This window comes from Poromitra crassiceps (genome assembly GCF_964638095.1).
Source record: "Poromitra crassiceps genome assembly, chromosome: 7".
In the NCBI taxonomy this organism is placed as follows: domain Eukaryota; kingdom Metazoa; phylum Chordata; class Actinopteri; order Beryciformes; family Melamphaidae; genus Poromitra; species Poromitra crassiceps.
The window spans coordinates 58569151-58587475 of NC_139628.1; the positions used below are offsets into that span (position 1 = coordinate 58569151).

General features: G+C 44.2%; 1 protein-coding gene across 2 annotated transcripts in view; it reads left to right on the plus strand.

Annotated features, from left to right (window-relative positions):
- LOC310780044 (macrophage mannose receptor 1-like) overlaps positions 1-18325 on the plus strand; it is a 32202-nt gene continuing 13877 nt past the window's right edge. The window contains exons 1-6 of one of the 2 annotated variants that reach the window (XM_083640583.1): positions 7-60; positions 1077-1146; positions 6024-6425; positions 6901-7230; positions 9365-9704; positions 10389-12394. In XM_083640583.1, coding sequence (XP_083496709.1) covers positions 1110-1146; positions 6024-6425; positions 6901-7230; positions 9365-9704; positions 10389-10398 — 1119 coding nt within the window. In that variant the 5' untranslated portion in view covers positions 7-60; positions 1077-1109 and the 3' untranslated portion in view covers positions 10399-12394. Of the gene's footprint in view, positions 61-1076; positions 1147-6023; positions 6426-6900; positions 7231-9364; positions 9705-10388; positions 12395-18325 lie in introns of those variants that run through there. The other variant, XM_083640581.1, reaches the window with a different exon arrangement.

The window sequence follows — 18325 nt, forward strand, 5'->3', positions numbered from 1 at the left end:
CCTCAGCAGGTCTAAAGAGAAAGAGAGAGAAAAGAGAAGAGACTGAAGCAGGGATCAGAGGTGAGTTAATTCAATCTGTTTATTCTGGGCATGTGTGTGCGTGCGTGCGCGCGCATGTGCGTGCGTGCAGACATGGACATTAATTAGGCCTACATACTTTTATTTAATGTACTGTGTATTTAAAATAAAATTCATTTTGTGAATTTTGATATTTGCATTTGGCAGGTCTGAAACAATATCAGCTATAAGATCCTCCCAAAGACAAGAATACATACATACATATTTTATTTTATGTACTTTGGCCAGAAATTAGACATTTATGACATATAAGTTGTCACAGTTCACTGAGGAAAAAAGCATTGACTGACTGACAGCCGAGTATTTCCATCTGAAATCAGAAAGAATTTGGGGAGTTGGTAGATTGGAAGGTTGTTTTCACTGAATGGCTGCTAAACAACGATGAAGTAATTTATATATTATCTTGACTGCTGCTAATTTCTAACAAAATAATTTCACTAGACAAGTAACAGTGACCCCTGCTGCCCAAAGGCAATGTTTAATCAAAACAGAATAAATAAAAGATACAATAACTGTGAAGTTGTAAGTTTATCGTGACATTTTTATAATACAATAATGCAAATTTCTACACACTAGTGGACACACTCAAATTCATCATAAATCACTAATGATATTACTTATGTATAGAATTGGTGATGTCACCAGTGATGTCACTTGAGCAATCAATGATGATGTAATCTGTGTGAGTGAAATCTGTGATGAAATCAGATCATTAGATAATTAGGGGAATAATTAGGTTAATATGGCAATTAATCACCCCTAATTACCTAATTAAAAAATCTGGCTCCATTGGGTCACCTATTATGCCCGAACACATTCTGCTCACTCACACACAGACATACATTTATTATAGGATGGTATTGCATGTAATGCCATACAAATCTCTGAGGCTTTATTTATTTATTTGTTTATTTGTTTATTTATTTATTTAAATCATCTGGACATGTCTGGTATGGTATGTTTCCCAAAACTGAAACAATCAAATCACTCTTATCCAGGATCTGAGACTGTGTTCATGAGAGTCATCTAGAATGAAGATGCAGTGGTGTTTCTTCGTCATTCTGATGGGTGAGTGGATTGTCATGCTAGTTACTGTATCAGAAAAAAAGGTTGTGACATGTCGGGCCCTATTCTCCCACAAGCCTTCGGCGCTAAAACGGGCCTTAAACGCAAAAAAACGTGCCTTGCGCCTGTTTTGGGACGATATCAATATGGCTTTAGGCTGCCAAATGCGCTTTAGGCCGAATGGGCGTGGCGCAGCCCCAGAATGGGCCAAAGTGGGCGTGTCGGCCTTAAATCTCGGCGTACTGATATCTTGGCACCTGCCTTAAATTTAGCGCTTTGCGCCTTTGAAAACCAGGCCTATTCACTGCGCCAGTGCACTTGTGCCTCTCCCCTGTCACCCTTCTCTGTCTCTCTCTGAAACCAGGCGTATTCAGTGCGCCAGTGCTCTTCTGCCTCTGAGTCACCCTTCTCTCTCTCTCTCTGACTCCCTCGCTCAAACAGACACAACACATAGCAGCCACGCAGCACCCAGCTTCCCATAGGAAATAGCAGTTGTAAGTTTACTGCCTGTGAATGTCCACTCCCAGCATGCAATTGGGTCCTCCATTTCGCTACTAAATAGAGCCGAAATAGATATAAAAGGTAGATCTAAAATAATGTGTAATGGTAAGACAACCTGCAATTGTCGAACATTTCAATATTGGACCAAATAAAACATGAAATGAAACACCACCCTATGTGAAACATATATGTCCTCTTGAGCCTATATATACCCTGTGTGGATTTAACGTGATTTAGCTTCGCCCTACTCCACATTTAGTTTTACAATAAAAACACATTTATGCAATGACTTCAGTGGCGTGCCTGACCAAGTTGGTGCCCTAGGCAAGATTTTTGCTGGTGCCCCCCCCCCCCCCCCCCAAAGAAAATATAATAAAAATTATATCGCAGCTAATCCCACCACAAATACTTATACAGTCACACAAACTGACGTCATGTCACTGCTAAAACTGCTGCCTGCAGTGCAGGCTCAGAATCACCCTTCCCCCACTCTGGGAAAAAGCTCCGAGCAGGTAGAAGGGGGCGCGGCCGCGCAGGGGGTGGGGTGGTATGGATTAGGGACCATGGTGAAAGTGCTGCAGCCAAGCCCGTAGGCAGGTTTTGAGGAATACCGAGGTCGTTTTAACGCGTCGCGGGGGGCCCAGGGGGGGCTGTGCCCCCCCGGATAGAAAATGTTGTCAATTTTAAAGTAAAATGCTTCAATCTGGTGCACTTTGAGAGCAAAATTAAGAGGCTAGATCTATAAAGAACTACAGACATCATGTTAGATTAATATCCTCTTTATGTGCTGTTGCTTTAAAATGATACAAAAAATAAATGTCTCCCCATATAATATAATTTATATTCTGCATACAGGTCACATGGCAGAATACTGCTCAATTAAATAGAATGGCCCATCTACACAAACATCACTTACAGGGTAGTTACTTACCCATTCACTTCAATAGAACTGTCCCCAAAGTCTAGCCCCAATCCTCAATGCAAAATCTGAATGTTGTGACTTATCTTTCTTCCTTCTATAGCACACAGAGAGGAAGCAAATTGTTGCATTTCTGATCAAAACTGTCACATTAAAACATCAATGACAGATGAATAGATCTGTTTTTCCTTTTTTTTTGGGGGGGGGGGGGGGGGGGGGGGGGGATACCGAGGCCATGACCTCGGTGTCCTCAATGGTAGCTACGGGCCTGGCTGCAGCCCAGGCAGCCAGAAAGCCAGAATTAGAAAAATTATTTCACTATTATTTAAAGACTTAAGACGTTGTTGTGCTTATTTTTTGTCTACTATTGCAAAATAATAGTAGGCCTATTATCATGAAAAAGTATTTGTAATTTTTTTTTTTTTTTTTTTTTTTTACCCTCTCTGGCGCCCCTAACGGCTCAAGCGCCCTTAGCATTTGCCTAGTTCGCCTAATGGACGGCACGCCACTGAATGACTTTACATAATGTAGGGTATATTTATGTGCATCATTCTACCTGCAGCAGGGGAGAGAAAACGATATCTTTCTGGACAAACTTTCACCAATCTAATAGGCTATATTTTTCTAGCTGATGCGTTTAGTACATTATTTTCACTTTGATCTTGCTATAGTGTAGCGTATTTACATGCTTGCAGTATTGAAACTGCAGTTAGATTGGTTTGAGAAGCATAATAATATGGAATAATAGCCTATAATGCAGACAGACAGGCTGGATGAAGAGAGGGGGGGGGGGGGCAGAGCGTTTGGCTTTCGTCTGGTTTTGCGGGATCACTGGAATTGGAGCTAAAAAGGCAAGCGTGCGATTCGTTTATTGCACTTATCCAATGAGCATGAAGGTGCATAATTTTACGCCTAAAAGGCGTGGTTGTAATGCTTTGGGCTGCATCTAGCGCCAGCACGACGATATCAAGTGCGCCTTTCCACGCCCACTGCTTTGATCTGCGCCTGCCGCTCGGCCTAGAAACTGCGCCGATGCAACGATAGGGGCCGTTATTTCTGTTTTCCCCTTTTTTGTGAATTGAACGTTTACATATCCATTTGTTGTTTGCGTTGAGTGAGAGTTGCCTGCTCCAATAGGTTGGACCCTCGTTGAAAAACCTCCTGCATTTACCTGGGTCACAATCATGGGCGGAGCAAGATATTGTTGTGATCCTCTGTCTACCCAACCATGTTATAGGTCTAAAAAAATAATAACTCAACTCAACTCAATATAGTTAAAATTAATAACAAATTATTACAGTATGCTACAGAAAGTGACAATGAGAGCTGTCAGAACAACATGAGCGTTTAGATCAAATGTAGCATATTAATTTACCAATTCACATAATGTGAGTGCCTCACATCACAGTGCAGCAACCATGACATTTTCCCCCCTGACTACACTGCACCAGGCCTACCAATTTATTGTTATAGATTTCATCTTTGCACAGGTTGTCAATGATTGCATTGATAAAGCTTACGAGTGAATTAGTGATGGAAAATAATTGATGTTTGATCATATTGGCCCCTATCGTTGCATCGGCGCAGTTTCTAGGCCGAGCGGCAGGCGCAGATCAAAGCAGTGGGCGTGGAAAGGCGCACTTGATATCGTCGTGCTGGCGCTAGATGCAGCCCAAAGCATTACAACCACGCCTTTTAGGCGTAAAATTATGCACCGTCATGCTCATTGGATAAGTGCAATAAACGAATCGCACGCTTGCCTTTTTAGCTCCAATTCCAGTGATCCCGCAAAACCAGATGAAAGCCAAATGCTCTGCCCCCCCCCCTCCCTTCATCCAGCCTGTCTGTCTGCATTATAGGCTATTATTCCATATTATTATGCTTCTCAAACCAATCTAACTGCAGTTTCAATACTGCAAGCATGTAAATACGCTACACTATAGCAAGATCAAAGTGAAAATAATGTACTAAACGCATCAGCTAGAAAAATATAGCCTATTAGATTGGTGAAAGTTTGTCCAGAAAGATATCGTTTTCTCTCCCCTGCTGCAGGTAGAATGATGCACATAAATATACCCTACATTATGTAAAGTCATTGCATAAATGTGTTTTTATTGTAAAACTAAATGTGGAGTAGGGCGAAGTTATTGGAGCGCACATCACAGTATAGCAGATGACAGTAGAAGCTTCCGAAGCGCGTTCCGCTGTCACTTACCTAAATCACGTTAAATCCACACAGGGTATATATAGGCTCAAGAGGACATATATGTTTCACATAGGGTGGTGTTTCATTTCATGTTTTATTTGGTCCAATATTGAAATGTTCGACAATTGCAGGTTGTCTTACCATTACACATTATTTTAGATCTACCTTTTATATCTATTTCGGCTCTATTTAGTAGCGAAATGGAGGACCCAATTGCATGCTGGGAGTGGACATTCACAGGCAGTAAACTTACAACTGCTATTTCCTATGGGAAGCTGGGTGCTGCTATGTGTTGTGTCTGTTTGAGCGAGGGAGTCAGAGAGAGAGAGAGAAGGGTGACTCAGAGGCAGAACAGCACTGGCGCACTGAATAGGCCTGGTTTCAGAGAGAGACAGAGAAGGGTGACAGGGGAGAGGCACAAGTGCACTGGCGCAGTGAATAGGCCTGGTTTTCAAAGGCGCAAAGCGCTAAATTTAAGGCAGGTGCCAAGATATCAGTACGCCGAGATTTAAGGCCGACACGCCCACTTTGGCCCATTCTGGGACTGCGCCACGCCCATTCGGCCTAAAGCGCATTTGGCAGCGTAAAGCCATATTGATATCGTCCCAAAACAGGCGCAAGGCACGTTTTTTTGCGGTTAAGGCCCGTTTTAGTGCCGAAGGCCTGTGGGAGAATAGGGCCCATTCACCTTCTAATTACTTTTCTTTTAAATTATACATTCCAAGGTGTTGTCTTCGTCGTTGTCGAGGAAACAAATACCGATTGCATTAATTGTGTGGATACAGCAACAGCAGCTCATGGCATCCCATATGTTTGCATACTAAATGCAGATGTCATTGATCTAACTATGCACTGGGGGCGGATTTGAAGGTCTGGGCCCAGGCAACAATATTCTCCACCCTAATGTGGACTAAATGATGGGGCTTTTATATGGAGAAAGGTTGAGAACCAGAGGACCATGTGATCAATCCCCCAAATTAAAGCCATGAGGTTTTCAACACACACACGCACGCACGCACGCACGCACACACACACACACACACACACACACACACACACACACACACACACACACACACACACACACACACACACACACACACACACACACACAAATAAATAAATAAATATGCTAACCAAAGTGACTCAAAACCCCATTGGCCTTAACAGATATGCAGAAGCAATAGATGTGACCTGAGGCCTTGTGATCTGTGTGCTATCAACTCCAACACTGTGATGTTTTCTCTTGTATAGGTTACTGCTCCTCCTCCACATATCAGCCACATGTGTATCGCTTTATTAAAGAGGCTAAAAGGTGGGATAAAGCTCAAAGCTACTGCAGATGGAAGCACACTGACCTGGCCACCATAGACAACAAGGAGGACATGAAGAGGCTGATTGAATCTGCAGGTGGTGATAAGAGTGCTGGAGCCTGGATTGGGCTGAAGAAGAATCACACTGGAGGACGGGAGTGGCACTGGTCTCTGCCAGGGACAGAGTTCAATGAAAATGAGACAAACTGGCGTGAACATGAACCAAATGATAAAGGTGGTGTCAATGAAAATGAGAATGAGAACTGTGTGATGATGAAATCTGACGACGGCAAATGGGTTGATGTCACCTGTGACAGGAAAGAATGGTTCATCTGCTACAATAGTAGGTGTATTTAATGTACATTCAGCCTGTCATGTTGTCACACAGTTGCTCTACATGTGGATGTCATAGACCTCATCTCTTCAGTTAGTTCAAATCAGCTGTTGAGCGGCTTCACAAAAACTATCTATGAAAGTCATTTAATCTCAGTTTTTTTATGAACAAATATCCACCATAGTTTGCCTTGTCACTATATCAACACTTATGGAAAATCCCTCAAACTGTACTAAGACAAGTGAAATGATCTCAACCCATCTGACAGGTTGTTTCACTTGTTTTATTATTATTAATAATAACAATAACAATAACAACAATAATAACAATAACAACAACAATAACAACAACAACAATAATAATAATAATTATTATAATAACAACAACAATAATAAAGATCATATGGCAGGTGGTGGCAAATATGGATGTTTTCTTTTCAAGTACAGGCTATGTAATAAGACAAGGAGGTATGTTCTCTGCACAGGAACAAGCAACACCAAACAATTCCATTTGATTGAAGAGATGAAGACCTGGATAGAGGCTCAGAGCTACTGCAGAGAAAACCACACAGACCTGATCAGTGGGAAGAATCAGATTTGCAACGCTTTCAACACATCTTTCTCGGAGGACATCATAATCGGCCTGTTCAGAGACTCGTGGAATTGGTCGGATCGGAGTAAGTCCTCATTCAGAAACTGGTCTCTAAGTGTGCCTGACGAGTCTCAGGGCAACTGTTCCGTGACCCGGCTGGATCAAGGAGGCAGATGGGACTCTGACCGCTGTAATGAAACAAAGCCGTTTTTCTGCTACGATGGTGAGTTTGAATCACAGAAAAGCTAACATCCACATGAGTAGTGGGCTGCACTCTGAACAGAGAAGCTAACATCCACATTGGCATTGGCTGCACTCTGAACTAGTTGAATCTCTCCAAAAGACAAAAAGGAAGTAGCACACACACAGTCTTTTGAGTTATGTAAAGACAAAAAAGGTGTGTGTGTGTGTGTGTGTGTGTGTGTGTGTGTGTGTGTGTGGGGGGGGGGTAATTAAGAAACCCCTACTGTCGATAGGAAGGCCATACATCCCCTGAATGTCCTATGTCTCTAATTTGTAAAGTAAAGTAAAGTAAAGTAAAGTAAAGTAAAGTAAAGTAAAGTAAAGTAAAGCAGACATTCTGACGTCTAGAGGTTTAATCAACGTTGGGCCTGGAGGTTGAGTCGATGTCGATCTGATAGGCTGATATGAACGTCTTTTTGACGTCGGTTTCTAACCGACCGTCATTTCAACGGCTCATAGACTAGTCAATCCACATGGTTACCACCACAACGGCTCATAGACTAGTCAATCCACATGGTTACCACCACAACGGCTCATAGACTAGTCAATCCACATGGTTACCACAATGGGGATATTCAGCAACCAGGTCCACAGCTGAAGAGGCCCATTGTTCAAAAGGCAGAATATGAGGAGGCTTCCATCTCCGAGCCACCATTTTTTGTGGCAGTAAGTTATTCACCTTATGTTCAGACGTAGGGGTGGGTCAAATTCTTCCGGGTCGTGTTAACACTTACAATACAAAAGAACGTCAAATGAAGAGAGTTGTTTTTGTAGCGGACAGCGCAGGGTGTAAAACAAAGAACGTACGTTGAGCTCGGTACACAGCAAGCAAGCAGAGTACTGTTAGCCAGGTCAGATAACGTTATCGTCGACAATGACGAGCACTTTCTTGTAAAACATACCTGGACTCCAACAAACAAAGCTTTTCTCTCCTCTGAGTGCAGCTCGAGCCACTTGACCTGCAGACATTAACGTAATTCCCTGGAATGCGAGAATTAACGAGCCAGTTACATGGCGTTGCATTCTTAGACATTGCCATTTGCTTTTATTTGGTATGTTACATATGATTGTCTAAAATTATTAGTTAATTCAGAGTTTAGATGATATTGGAGCAGCCGACCTTTTTCTTTTTCTTTTTGCCGGAAGTTGTCACACGACCACACAACCGGGTCAAATGGGCGTGGCTACATAAGGTGAATAGGTATATTTTTATATCATGTATGATAATCTAACAAACTATTATATTGAGTGTGCGTCACTCTGTACGGCTTCGTAGCTGCATCCCGGTCAGTCGAGCTTGTTAGGAAGAGGTGTTATGCTGACGGTGTCCTGGAAGTTTCTTGCTGGCAGCACATAACCTATATAGTTCCATATTTCTTGATATTTCTGATATGACATTAAATGCGTTAATGTATGTAGTAGTTTGTTTGTAGACCACATTTCACCTGTCAGTACAAGATGACTGGAGAAATCCCTTCACACTAATCCATATCGTCTCTCTTTCAAGCTACAACTATTTTTCCTATCAATACCCCCCGCCCCTCAAAAATAAATAAATAAATAAAATTAAGTTTTCATGTCGGCAAAATAGTCAAAATAAAGTCACGTTGTGAAAAAGGAGGAAGAAATGTTTCCCGGGAGTTTGTATTCAGTTACACACTATAAAGAGTCGGGGTTCGAGCGATGGCTAGGGGGAGTGGCTAGGTGTATCTGGGTGGTGGAAGGGGCGTGGTCAGGAAAGGGGGCGGGAGTAGGGCAAAGTAGCCGTAGTAGGGATAGGAAGGTCGGAGAGAGTTGGGATTCGAGGGGTGGGTTATAGGGTTAGGGTTCTGATTCGAGGGGTGGGTTATAGGGTTAGGGTTCTGATCCAACTCACAAAATGTGCACATCATAGCAGCTGGAGTATATTGGCATTGCTGGAGGTATACGCACTCTCCTGTGGAGGGGCATGTTATGCCCCTCCACTCAAAACAAAACATGTCTTGTACTGCATTGTATTCTGGTCTATTTCTCCCTGTGTGATTGATTGTGTGATTGATTGATTAATTAATTAATGAATTAGACATCGACTATCACCACAAAATATCGGCTGCACTTCTTAATTTCTTCCACAGATGGATTGATCCTGATCCGTGAGAAGAAGACCTGGGATGAGGCCTTGGACTACTGCAGAAAGAAACACCATGACCTGGTCTCCATCCACCATCCTGACATTCAGAAAAGGGTCCAAAAGAGAGCCAAGAAGGCCAACACTCCCAACGTGTGGCTGGGAATGCGCTACACCTGCACTCTGGACTTCTGGTTCTGGGTCAGTGACGAGCCGGGCTGCTTCCAGAACTGGGCCCTGGGGAACGGGACCGGAGATTGTGGGATGGCTGCAGCCATGGAGAAAGGAGGAGGGCAGTGGGTCAGTCTGTCTGATGATCAGAAGTTCAACTTCATCTGCAGCAAAGAGTAAGTGTTTCAATCAAACCTAAAACTCGGGTGATCTACATTATCATTTCTGGAGCCATTTTGTTGTTTTGTGGTGTATTTTTCTTATTCCCATGGATAACTGGACCAAAGTTAGCTCCAGCTAACAGCTTTACTGGAGTTTAATTGCAGAAAATCTTGAATTGGTCCAAAACATCAATGTTAAACATGTAGGTGTCAGTATACCTCAGAGTCAAAGAGCTATACTCACTGTTGGATACGACAGTCAACAATCAATCACACAGGGGGAAATCCATCATAGAAGAGGCGGAGTTGCTCCACAGACAGTAGCCTCAATAGACCAGAATGCAATGCAGCAGACATGCTGTGTTTTGAGTGGAGGGGCGTGTCACACTGTCTTGCTGTTGCTAAGATACGGTATCACTGTTGTGCTGCACACTGTACACGAAACTAACAGCTGAATGCAACAAGTTCACTTGTGTTCTCGTTGAAAGGCACCCTGCAAAAGGAAATCACTAACTGAAGAGAAAAAGAGAATAGCAAAAACTGTATGAGGCAGATTGAGGGAATGGGTGCATCAAAAAGTTAATTGCATCTCACTGAAAGTCAAGATTGATCAAAAATATTTACAATTCAGTACCTGGACACCTGAATCTTCAAGTAAACCCACTCAACACTTTTCTTCTTCTCTCTTTCCTGATTCAGGATGATCTGAACTATCTTCCCTGTCCACCCTGCATGCCAGATCACTACAGCCAAGAAGCAGTGAGCAGCTGTTGTCCCATTCAACTAATGATTATTTATTTTTCTTTTGAGGTGTGAGGTTTGTATTTCTTCTGGGGTTTATTTCTATCTCATAAAATCTCTCCTATTCAGAGGTAGTATTTCACATTGTGAATAAATAGTACCAAGAGTATAACTGCATTACACATAGCATTAGATGTGGAATATCTATCACTTTTTATTTGTTTCGGGTGATGGTTTTACCTCTATCCACCCGTGCTTTGGAGTGTGACGTACCCCAAATACATCTGGATGGCTCCTCAACCATAAGGCCTATGCATAATGTCTGGCCTTGTTTTAAAGGTATGAAAGGAAGGAAGGACATACAAAAAAGTCATGAAATATGAATCAAGTGTAAGTAAACCTGCATTTATTACTGTACCGCAGAGTAAACTGCAGATGCAATAAAGGAAAAATAATATTTTCATCCTCATCTATTTTCAGAGAATTGCATCATAAATGGTGCATTTTAGTGTATTTTCATCAAATTTCCAGTTACAGTTGTAGTCAAGGATGTCAATACATTCAGCAGCATTATTATTTGTGGCATCTTGGTTATAATGGTGATATTGCCTTTTAAAACTAGGTTATGGCGAGGATGAACATATTATTTTGTCCTTAATGTATCTCCATTTACTGGAATGGTAATAGGTTTACTTACACTTGATTCATAATGAAGAAGTCCCTACGTTTAAAACAAGCAATATGCATATAGGCCTTATGGTTGAGGAGCTATCCTCATTTATTTGGGGTATGTCTGTCTAGGCATCCGATTGCCCAGCACTTGAACAAGGCAGTCGCTTTCTTTCTCGCTCTCCCTTATCTCCCTTGTCCTTTCCCTCTGCCTGCAACAACACCCAGAGCAAACTTGCATTCGTCTACTCGAAATGACAAATATGGATTTATTGGATTTACTAAGCTGGTCTCTCAACGCAAATCAACTAAACTTTGAGGAATGCGGGGTCCGGGGAACACCCACCCTCTGCCCAGACGGATCTTTCGCCGCGGGGTACGGGAAGACAACAGCGATTGACCCTAGGCTGTGACGTTATGAAAATTGAGATTGGCGGTCAGTGAATTTGAACTGTGAAAAATTGATTATATCTGGATTATATCATGGAAATTCCACTGATCTGCAATAAGAGAAATGAACTAAGTTGGGAATCAGAGACTTGACACCTGCTGTTGACTTTCTGGTCCGTGTGACCCTGGTCTGTGTGACCTGAAAGGAATTCCAGGCAACCAAAACTTTTTATTCTAATCTGGACTCCTCGTACTGCCAAGGACGCAGCAATTCTTTCCTGATATTTCGTCTGCAACTGAGCTCTTCCCCCCCAAACCCCCCGCCTTGTTCCCTGACAGCTCTTGCATCATCCACCCCCCCCCACCCCCTCTTCCTCCGATACATCCATCTGGCGCTGATGACAGCGAGCCACTTGCATTTGTTTGAGGAGCTAGTGCAACAGTGGCGCTGCGCACGCGGCGACTGAGGGCAGCAGATGGTCTTTTGGAATCTGTACATATTGCAACAAATGTTTATGTACTGTATAATATTGAAGTGTGCCTTTATTACTTTCAAACTAGTAATAATGTATCTCAATTCTGAAGTGTGCCTTTATTACTACTATCAAATTAGTAATGATGTTGTAATTTCCACTACTGTCTGATGTGAACCAAAGTGCCCTTCTGGGACATGTATTAAACTGATTGATTGATTGATTGATTGTATCAGGGCCGACCAGGCCAATAAAATCATAATTCTGAATCAAATGGTGAATTTCTATGTAACCAAGCAATACATTGATTTATTGTGTTAAACATTTACATAACTAATTAATTACAGAGTGGAAATAGACTGCCATGGGAGATAATTATTTTTTATAAAGCAACTGAGTATAATTTAGCAGAGAAACATATCCAATCTCATAAATGATCCCAGAATAAAATTGTTTTATTGATGATAGTCTGTGTATCTAAATAAATGATATTAATTCTTAAAACTCTAAATTGAAGTCTTGATTTCAGTTATTTTCACACAAACAGGAATTGTATAGGAGAGAGCAGGTTAATTGAGCTTGTGGGATAGATGAGCCAGGGTCTCCCCTGGAGACCTTACCTCCAACCCTAAACATAAATCCCTGCCACCACACCTAAACCTAAACACCCACTAATTATACAGTATGTTGCTGTATACAGTATCATGTGTAGACGACACCATGTAAATTTAATGTAAATCAGGTGTGGTTTGTCACATGCGGTTGACATCCTGTTGCCAGGTGGCACTATGAGTATAACTGAATATCAGCATGTAGCCTATGATCTCTTCAGGCTGGGATGTGGGATGCATCAAACATGTGTGAAGTTTGGGGCAGCTGCTGTGACCCTGATTTACAAACCTGCTGTTACCAGTAGGTGGTTATAGGCAGATTTCAAACTGTCAAATATTCAGGATTCAATACAAAATTCTGAGAATTTGCATACTTCATCTAGGCAACAATTTGTTTTTACAGAGATTGATTGCTCCACAAGTGAAGAACTGATGTTTAACCCATATCCCATCGGTCACAATAGTGACAAAAAAGAATGATGCATCGATGCATTTTCAGCAAATATTGAAATAATAAAGGGTCTCAATGAAATGTGCAGTGTCTTTACTTTACTTTACTTACTTTACTTTATTGGTTTATTGTGACGGGACAATGCACATTAATGGACATGTTCAGAAATACAGAAGCCTCTATATACGAAAACATGTAAATATGCCGGAGTTAGCTAATGCTAATTTACATCCGTAGTCCCCAATAAATATCAAAACAATCACTCATTACAATCATTCAACGCACAAACCGATATACATGTAACGTGTCATCGCAAGAGATACCACAACATTACAGACATCAGAATTACAGCAAAACTCAGACAGGATGTAAATGCCGCATGTCAGTGCTAAAAGAAGAATACTACACCTTACATTCGACAGGTTACATGATAACAATACATAAATACAATATGGAAGGCTACTCTACTCTCTCTTAAGTGCTACACTTAAGTGGTGAAGTGCCTAGTGCAGGAAGAGAAGAAGATTTGGAAGGCAGCTATTAAGCTAGTGTTCACAAAATTGATTTGTTTTAAGCCAGTTTTTGAGCTGGCTTTTGAATGCCGCAAAAGTGGGGCTTTCCCTAATAGCCATAGGCAGTGTGTTCCAGCTAGTGCTGCCATTGATCGACCAGGTGTTTTTTGAGAACGTGGTTTTTCTAGCTTGGACTTCACAGTACCCCCTAGCTGCTGCCCTTGTGCTCAAATTTCTATTCTTCCTTCTAATGAACTCCCCTAGAGGAGGAGGAGCCATAGCCTGGGTGAACCCAGCCTCCACGTGACCTGCTCTCAGTCAGACCTGTTCTCATGGCCCAATTCCACAGCAGCTAGTAGCGCGGTCCCGCTCCGCTCGACTCGACTTTTGGTCTCATCCCACCGTCAAAAACCGGCCCAGCTCGGTTAGATTTGAGGCCGAGTCGTGCTACTTTTGGTCCCTGCCTCGTCGGGGTACTTCGGGCTGGCGAGTAGGTCCCAAATGGTGACGTAAAACTCTGATGGCTACTGATTGGTCAGAGAGAATCGTGTTTACTCTGTCTACTGACTGTCAATGCAATGCTGGCGGCTGCATACCAGTTTAGTGGTCTTACCTTATCTCCTGTTATGTATATTTCCATCAGTATTTTGTGTCGCTGCCTTCACCTCCGGTGAAATAAAATCGTGGCGGGTGTTCAATTGTCTGAGAAAAAAGTCCGCTGCTCGCTCAGGGAGCTCTGTAGCTGAGTGGAGGCTGCAGCGCTCCGCTAGGCCGCAGCGGGTGTTTGGAAGCCCCGGTCTTGCCTGGTGAGAGGCTGCGGGGTAGAGGCTTCACTCTGTTGCGCCTCTCCCGTCCCCGCACAGCGCAAGGCATGCCTGTGATATCATTCTCTTGGCCGATTGTCACATTTGCCCATGTACACTGTAGGTCATTTAGAGGCACCAGTATTTCATAAACAGTTTAAAAGTTCTGTGGATGGATTTAATTGTAACGTTATGTTATAGCCGAAGGACAGATATGCGGTCGCTATTTTTAGACGACCAGCTGTGGGCGGGGGTGGGTGGGGGCAGATCGAGCGCTGGTCGAAGCAAAACATCCATCGAGTAGAGACGAGTGGAGCCGAGTGGGGACGAGCTGTGCAGGGCTGTTAAGTGTGGTGGGATTGAGCCATTTGTCACTACAGTGACAGCTAGTGACTGAGAACTCTGAGAGCAGGTCACGTGGCGGCTGGGTTCACCCAGGCTAGAGGAGCCACGCCGTGTAAACATTTATAGATTAGACACGTGCTTTTAAATGTTCTAAAATTGTTAAAGCTAAGGAGCTGATATTTCTCTAAGATTTCACAGTGATGATGTGATTGTGGTTTTTTGTCAAACACCTTGATGGCTTTTTTATAGAGCTGTTCAAGGGGTTTGAGCACAGTGACACCAGTGAAGGACCAAACAGTGGAGCAGTAGTCTATGTGAGAGAGAATCATACAGTGGAGGTAGGCTTTAGCCGCATCCGTTGTGATAAAGGGCCTGATTTGTTTGAAATTCTGTATGTTAAATCTAAGTGTATTGGACACCTTTTTTTACATGTTTTTTGAAAGTGAGGTTGGAGTCCAAAATAACTCCAAGGTACTTGAACTGAGATACCAGTTCCAGTTCTTCTCTCTCCAGGAAGACATAGGATCTGCTCAACTTATTACTGTAGGTCGCTTGGTGAACATCATACATACAATCGGCCAATGCACTAGTTAGCTTGGATGCAGTTACCATGGCATCCTTACCATGCGCAATGATGGCTGCATCGTCAGCATACATCAGGACGCCTAATTCCTTACAAACATCTGGGAGGTCATTTATATTGTAACGAAGTGAGTATTCGTCCAAGGAACTGGAGACTTGAAGTTGGTACAGGCTCTTTATTCTTGTCTTCACAATACACGCTCCTAGCAGCTAGCTTCGCTGCTAGCTCTAAACCACCCGGTCAGCTCGCCCACCCTGGCCTGACTGGCTTCCGCCCCGGCCGCTGGTCACATATATCCCCTTCCCCCTAGGAACACACCCACACACACAGTTCCTAGCTGCGATCCAGACACTTAGGTTGCACATCACATTACAGGTAATACCTGGATTACCCAAACACGTTACATACTCCTCACCCAACATTAGCTCGACGCCCACGTCGACACCCACAACCCACACATATCCCCCTGTACCAAAACACACCAACACAACATTTTTCCCATCACCACATCAAATTATAATTCCCCAACAACCAGTCTTTTCTTTTCAGCACCCCCGTCATAATGTCCAGTTTTTCATTAGGTACTCCGTAATGTCTAGTTTTCCATTAGGTACCCCCATAATGTCTAGTTTCCCATTAGGCACTCCATAATGTCTAGTTTTTCATTATTTCCTTCTTTTTCACAGATTCAATTCAAACACAAGCCCCCACATTTTCCTTAGCTTTTCTTTTTAAACCTCATTTCCATCCCCCCTTTTCCCAGCTTCACCAATTCCCCTGAAGCACTCTTTTCGGTCCCCCCTTTTTGTTTGTTCCAGTAGCAAATGCACGAACGAGCACCGGATCGACATCCTCGTCCTCCGGTCTCCACTCGCGCCCGTCGACTCTCCAGCTGACCCTGGCGTCGTCCTCCCGGCCTCGCACTCGCTCGTTTTTCCGTCCCCCTCCTCCAGGGTTGAGGACAGCAGAGCGAACACCACCGGCGTCGATCTTCCCCTCGGCTCTCCGCTCGTTTTTCCGTCCCCCTCCTCCAGGGTTGAGGACAGCAGAGCGAACACCACCGGCGTCGATCTTCCCCTCGGCTCTCCGCAGTGCAACGTTAGGGGGTGTATAGCGGTTAGGCTGGGCCGGTTCCCCCGGCGGCAACCCCTCTCGCTCACTCGGAGACACGAGCGTCGCTCTCCCGACTGTAACAACGCTGCAGACGATGTCCCTCTCTTCCCTCTGGCTGTTCACGCTCTTCCCAGCCTGCGTCTCACCTCCGGCCTCCACACTCTCAGTGCAGTCCCTGGCCAAGTGCTCCGGTGACTGGCAAGTCCAGCAGAGTCTCACCTGTCTGCCGCCTGCACGTCTCTCTTCTCCCGCTGTCCCCCGATCTCCGACAGCCTCTGGACACTCTCTGGCTAGATGTCCGACCTCGCTACATGTCCAGCAGGCTCCCTGCTGTCCATGTCGTTGTCCCGCATACCCGGTCCGTCTCCCGGAACCGCATCGGCACCACCTCGCCACGTGGCCCGGCTCTCTGCAGGTCCAACACAGTCTCTTTCGTGGCTCTTCCGGCCGCTCTCCCCGCTGCATTACCTCCGCGCTCATCAAGTCCACTCGCTGCATGACTTCTCGCAGCGCCCGCATCACCTCCACTGCCCAGGCAGGAGTCTCTTGCACCAGCCGTCCGACCTCTCTCAACACACGGGCCTCCATGCCCGCCAGCATCGAGCTGATCCCCGCCGTCAGCTCTCCTTTCCTCCCGTTCACCGATGGCCATTCTCCGGAGATACTTGATTCTCCGCGCACCATCGCACGTGGTTGCAGCTAGCAGTTAGCAGTTAGCACCCCTGGTAGCTAACTTACTAGCGCTAGTTTCTAGAGCCAAAAAGCCGCACCACCCGTCTCTTTTGCCGTTCCTTCTCACCCTCTCCCCTCTCGGCCGAATCAGAGGCGTTACCGCTTTACTGTCTGGCACCAATGTAACGAAGTGAGTATTCGTCCAAGGAACTGGAGACTTGAAGTTGGTACAGGCTCTTTATTCTTGTCTTCACAATACACGCTCCTAGCAGCTAGCTTCGCTGCTAGCTCTAAACCACCCGGTCAGCTCGCCCACCCTGGCCTGACTGGCTTCCGCCCCGGCCGCTGGTCACATATATCCCCTTCCCCCTAGGAACACACCCACACACACAGTTCCTAGCTGCGATCCAGACACTTAGGTTGCACATCACATTACAGGTAATACCTGGATTACCCAAACACGTTACAATATATAAGGAGAAAAGTAAAGGCCCTAAAATGTCAATCATGCCTGTCAAGCCTCTCAATCATGTTTAGTATAAATTGTCACATGACCAGAGCGGTTTACTTCCTGGTTGCACCATGAGAAGAGTGTGGCTGTATCAGAGCTCCAAAACAAGAGGTAAAGGTAAAGTCCCAGCGATTGTCACACACCTGAGTGTGCGAAATTTGTTCTCCGCATTTGACCCATCCCCTGGGGGAGCGGTGAGCGGCAGCAGTGCCGCCCTCGGGAATCATATGGTGATTTAACCCCCCAATACCAACCCTTTGATGCTGAGTGCCAAGCAGGGAGGCAATGGGTCCCATTTTTATAGTCTTTGGTATGACTCGGCCAGGGTAACAGTGCCCCTCTCTCTCTCTCTCTCTCTCTCTCTCTCTCTCTCTCTCTCTCTCTCTCTCTCTCTCTCTCTCTCTCTCTCTCTCTCTCTCTCTCTGCACACATGCCTTTTGTTGTGTTTGATTGTGATTCCCTGTGAATAAATGTTGAGTCCAAATCGATTCCCGAGTCCTCAATGTTCAAGTCCAACATCCAAGTCATCAATACTCGAGTCTGAGTCCAAGTCGTCCGAGTCACCAGTTTGAGTTCAAGTAATCCATAACAGATTAAAAGTAACAACAGACACCAAAGATTATCCATCCAGATCAGTGTGGTTTTTTGCAAGGTAGATCAATCAGTGATAATATTAGACAAGTAACTGAAATAATTGAATATTATGGTCAAGTGAACACCCCTGTATAAAAAAAAAATTCGTTGATTTTGAGAAAGCATTTG